The 5,198-nt window shown below is 55.7% G+C and overlaps 1 protein-coding gene across 5 annotated transcripts in view; it reads left to right on the top strand.

Moving 5' to 3' along the window:
- The first annotated feature begins 3,063 nt into the window (after window positions 1-3,063).
- ABCC3 (ATP binding cassette subfamily C member 3) overlaps window positions 3,064-5,198 on the top strand; it is a 45,239-nt gene continuing 43,104 nt past the window's right edge. For 4 of the 5 annotated variants that reach the window (XM_029927858.1, XM_029927855.1, XM_029927854.1 and 1 more), the window contains exon 1: window positions 3,064-3,149. In XM_029927858.1, the coding sequence (XP_029783718.1) occupies window positions 3,120-3,149 (30 nt within the window). In that variant the 5' untranslated portion in view covers window positions 3,064-3,119. The remainder of the gene's footprint in view (window positions 3,150-5,198) is intronic. The other variant, XM_029927856.1, reaches the window with a different exon arrangement.

Here is a 5,198-nt window from a genome sequence, read left to right as displayed (position 1 = left end):
TGCATGCCAAATCAGATCAACTGCAGTCTGAGGATGCAGGGACAGCCTTGCTGAGGCCACGGGGGTGGGGGTGGGGGGGTTGGCTTCCACTAGGCTGGAGTTTGGGGGCTGGATCTGGTTTGGGGGTGTTCCAGCCTTTTCAAGGGGCCGCAGGGGGTTCAAACGAATCAGGTAGTGAGTAAAGGGGAGAATTACAGAGCTCTTCCACGCCACCCCCCTGCCCTAGTTCCCACCTGACTGTCCCCGTTTGCAGCATTTCCTGTCCCTGGGTCTCCCTGTCCCTGCCTCGCTCTGCTTTCTTCTCTCTGCTGCCGTTCCTGCTCAGAGCCAAGCCTTGCAATTAGCTTCTCTTTCCATCTCCCTGCCGGGAAATCTCTGGTGGGTTCCCCAGGGAGGCTCCCAGGCCAGAGAGGTACACCACATGCTCTGCCCCTCCCTCCCAGAGCTGCAGTCAGTTGGAGGGGAGGATGGGGCCACAAGGGCTTCATTACTTATAACCGCTTCTAAGGACATGATACTTGTTGAGTCAGTCAACAAACGTTTCCTGAGGTTCAACTTTGCCAGGCTCTGTCCCCGGTGCTGAGAATACAGCAACAAACAAGTGTGCTTGGTCCCTGTTCTGAAGGTGTCTCCTGGGGGAGGTGAGCAAGACAGTCAGTGAGTACAATATGGGGTGGGGGGGAGAGACTGTGCAGTCTGGGTCCCTAGCCCTGGGTCCCTAGCCCAGGATGGGGGTGAAGGAGGTTCAAGGTAGGCTTTGGCAGGGGGAGGGGCGTGGGGGTTGAGTGAATGGGTAATTTGGATAGGTAATTTGCCAGGTGCAGAAAGGGAGGTGAGGTGTAGAGAGGAGACCATGGCAAGCAACCTTCCAAGTGGGTCCATGACCATGAAGGCATCCACTAAGGATACCAGACATGCCTCCCTGCCCAAAATGGCTACATGGAAATAGCCCAGCATTCAGAAGACAAGGAGCACCTCACTCCTCTGCCAGGATAAGACACCTCGAGGCCTCAGTTTACTTGCCCTGGTGGAATCAGAACAATCACACCCTAGGGATTTTATGGTTATTATTGTAGGGCTATGCGAAAAAGACCACATTCCGAGAGGAGCCAGACATAGCAACCCCCAGGGAATAGCTCAAGACAGATGGGAAGGAAGGTGAGGATGGCCGAGGTCCCCTTCCCATGCCCTCAGAGGCTCCTCCCAATGCCGTGAGTTGGCCAAGAGCTCTCCAAAGGCAAGGTGGGGTGGTGCCAGAAAGGACAGTGCCTCAGCCCCAGTGCTGAAGATGGAAACCAAAGGTCCTGGCCCCGAACTAGAGGAAGAGTTGAAGAACGTCAGCTCACCACAGAAGCCTGGATCAGCAGGGCTAGAAGAGACCTCAGACAGCATTTCATCCAGGTGGCTCAGGAAACTGAGTCCCAGAGACCTCAAGGGCCTTGTTAAGGTCACACAGCACACAGAAGTTACTGCCCAAGGCAGGGAGGGGAGTTGGAGGAGACTCAGTCAATCTCTGCCTTTGGGGACCTCTCAGACTGGCAGGGAAGACAGATTCTTCACAACTAAATATAACCCAAGGCACTCTATGACAAGATGTAAAAGCTTTATGAAGTCTTGGGCTCAGGGATGGGAGCCGGGTGGAGGGTGACTAGGTCAGGGGAGGGGAGGGGGCAGACAAAGGGCTGAGAGGGCTTGCCAAGTGGAGGGGGAGCAGGTCCCCACCCCATCCCTCTGCCTGGGAAAGGGGAACCCTGTTCAGCCTGCTCTGCCCGGCGCAGCTCAGATCTCTGTTCTGATAGCTCACGACATAGACTTCCTTCTGGTCACTTCCTGCTTGCCCAGAAGGACAAGCGGTGGCTGGCTGCCTCTGTGTTATCTCACTGGCCCACCCACGCCTGCTGCTCGGCAGCCAAGGACGAAAACACCTCGTAAGAAGCACCAGGGAAGGGATCACCAGGGTGACCCTGGGCAGACCTCGCAAAGAGGGGCCAAAACCACAGGGCTGGGAGGTGAAGGCAGGGGAGAGCTAGGGCGGGGGCGGGTGTAGGGATTCCGTCTCAGCCCCAAGAAGGCTTCTGTGATCTTGTGGGGGCTGGAGGGAACACAGCATGGGGCAAGCAGGAAAAGGCCCCTAAGCCCCAACGGGGTTTTTACAGACGGGGAATGTGAAGACTCTACCTTTGGAATCTGTGAATGTGGAGCTCCTTCTGGGGCTTCACCTGTCCATCCCCGACCCTGACGGGGCTGGAGTGGAGAAAATGAACACACGTTGGGTGCCCACCAAGTGTGGCAGGCAGCACGCCTGATGCCGTATGTGCCGTAGCCATTTAGTCCTCAGAGTAACCCTATGAACTGGGAGTTTCTCTGTTTCTCAGAAGCAAAAGTGGAGGCAAGGAGTGGCACTCACGCAGCAGGCACCAGATCCAGGAGCCACAGACCCTCAGCAAGGCAGCAATTTAAGAGAGCCATGGGAAGCCACCATCCGTGTGACACTAGGACCCCTTCCTTCCTGCTGTCCTTGGGCGCATCACGTGGGAACAGGACCAGTTTCTGCCGATGCCCCGGTAACTTGTGGCTGGAGAGGTAAACTTTCTGATTGTCTGGGCACTCAGCATTCCCATTTCACGAATAAGGAGATTGAGATCCAGAGCTGAACGTGACCTAGTCAAGGATTTACTCACGCAGGGAGCCTTGCTAAGTCACTTTCCACATCTCCACGACTCGTGGGCCGGCAGAGTCATGCCCTGTGGGAGCAGGTGGGTGCCCCTTGGAAAAAAAAAACCCTGCTCCAGCCCTATAAATCTCAGCACAAGGAGGGACATCTTTCCAGCACGCTCCACTGGCCACTTGAACGAGTTGTCACTGTGTCAGTGGCCTGTCACCCCTGTCCCAAAGTTCTTCCAGAAGCCGCAGTCTCAGGGAGGCTCTGTCGCAATTCTTGGCCACTAGAAATTCGAGATTCGACCCAAAGGGCTGAGGATAGGACCGGGAGCGGCGGGGCGGGGCGGGACGGGGCGGGGCGCAGGGAGGGCGGGTGCGGAGGCGGCCCCGGGGCTCTGCCAAGTCCCCGCCAGGGTAGGCTACCCGCATTTGCCTCCTAGCCTCGGCGCATTGACCCCATGGATGCCCTGTGCGGCTCCAAGTTCTGGGTAAGGAGGTGTCCCGGGACCCAGCTCGCACAGCGCGCCGCCGAACTCCTGAGAGGGCCCTGGGGAAGGGGGTGTCGCCGGGAGAGGGTCTGGCCATGCTACATGGAGCCAAATCCCAGGGGCACCCGCTCGGGAACTGCCCTGCTGTCGGGAGGCGGGAGGGAGCCTGGGAAAGCTAGGCACGAATCAGAACTGGTGTCCTCACACGGACTAGGGCTCAGTTGCCCAGCTCTACGCCTGCCCCTCCCCTCCCAGTGGCCCCAGGGACGACCAGAGCACCTGTTCAACCAGGTACTTAGGAAAGCTGGCTCTGCTCTTCTTGGAAAGGGCTCCTGCCACCTTCTTTTCTCTGGTGTTGAGAGCCACTAAGAAGTAGGCAGTCCCTCTCCAAACCTCTCCTTTTGTAGATGGGGAAAAGGAAAGAGGAAGGGACTCACTCAAAGTCACCCCGTTAGAAGAAAACAGAGCTGGGTTAGAAAAGCAGGCTTTTTGACTCATGCCAAATCCTTTTCTAAAACATCGAGTGCTTTTCAGGCTACTGATTCTAGTTCCTAGCATAGTTCAGGTTTAAGTGTAGACAACCCAAGAGCTTTTTTACAGCTTTCAAAACCTACCCATATCAGCTCCTTTTTATCTTCACTGCAGCCCTCGAGGCAGCGGGTGGTGCTTCTCCGTTTTAGGGACAGTCTCAGATTCGAGGGGCTTGTCCATGGTTATGCAGGCCATGCCCAGCATAAGCTGGCCTCAAATCCAAGGCCCCTGGTTTTCAATCTCTAAATCTTTTTCCCCATTTCAAGTATTTGGACCTATATGCCTGATGTGTGTGCATCCTGTATGTGTGATTCACGGATGTGTTCTTGTGTGGGTGTGTGGAGAAGTGTGTGGACATTGGGGGTATATACACTCAAGAACTCTCTTCTCGGGCTGAGGGGGGTGGTATGTGGATTTTTGAAACCGGGGACGTAGACAATGGAGGACCTATAAAATAATATCTTTGGACATCTCTCTTTCCCTTTGGATCCCTAAAGGGTCATTAATCAAAGATGGTACAACTTTCTTGGCCCATCTGCCTAGGAAGCCACATCCATCGTCCAGCTTGGACTAATCCCTTGTCACCAACTCCAGAGGTTGTCCCTTTGGCTCATGAGTATACCTGCATGGCCATAGCAGGGCCGTGATGTCTGCAATGGCCAGGCGGAAGACTTGCAAATCAAAGGGGCAGATGTGCCCAAGCCTCAAGTGCAAGGGCTCCTGTGCCTGGGTGACCTGTTAATGGCAGAAGGTTAGGACTGTGCGGAGTCAGACTGAGGAGGTGGAGGTGAGGAACTTTTTCAAAGCTTAGGGAGCCTTTGACTCTACCTTTCGATGGCGTTGTAGAATCCAAGAGACTCCACAGAACTGAGGGGCTTGAAGCAGCTAGCCCAGGCCCGTGTTGCAGACCTTGGGAAACTGAGAGCCAGGGAGGGAATGGGCCAGTCAAGGTCACATAACAGTAAGGTGCAGAGACCTGGACTGGGAAGCAGGGCCGTGAGACATGGGGCCAGCCTTGCCCAGCCTGACTGTGCAGCCTTGGGTTTCTTGCCTCCTTGTCCCTAGACTTCTCCCTAGAGTTCTTTGTACCTCCTCTGAGACCTCAAGATCCCTGGGAGTCAGTTTATCTATATTAGGTCCAAGGGATGAATCCCCTGTCATGGTCTCTGCTTGGGAACCTCAAAGGACAGGGAACTCACTCCTTTTCCTCATTCCCATCTAAATACTTACCATCTTCCACATAACCTCCTGGCCCCTGAAGGTGTGTGACACTGTGTGGCTGGTGACAGGGGGCGGGTGGGCAGAAGGCACGAAGGCTCCCAGCTCCTCCTCTGAGCTGAGACCAGGGAGATGACCTGAGGCCAGGGGGTTGGAGCTGTACCGCCCCCACCCCCCATGGCCAGCTCAGCCACTTTAGAGGCTCTGGAGTCCTGGGTGACCTTCATGGTGGGCTAGTTTGCATCTCGTTTGTATTGCATATTATTCAGGTATACTGCCCCCCTCCCCCCCCCCCCCCCC

The sequence above is a fragment of the Suricata suricatta genome, chromosome 17, assembly GCF_006229205.1.
Source record: "Suricata suricatta isolate VVHF042 chromosome 17, meerkat_22Aug2017_6uvM2_HiC, whole genome shotgun sequence".
NCBI lineage: Eukaryota > Metazoa > Chordata > Mammalia > Carnivora > Herpestidae > Suricata > Suricata suricatta.
Note: the sequence above shows the minus strand (reverse complement) of the source record. Positions and strands in the feature narration are given on the sequence as shown.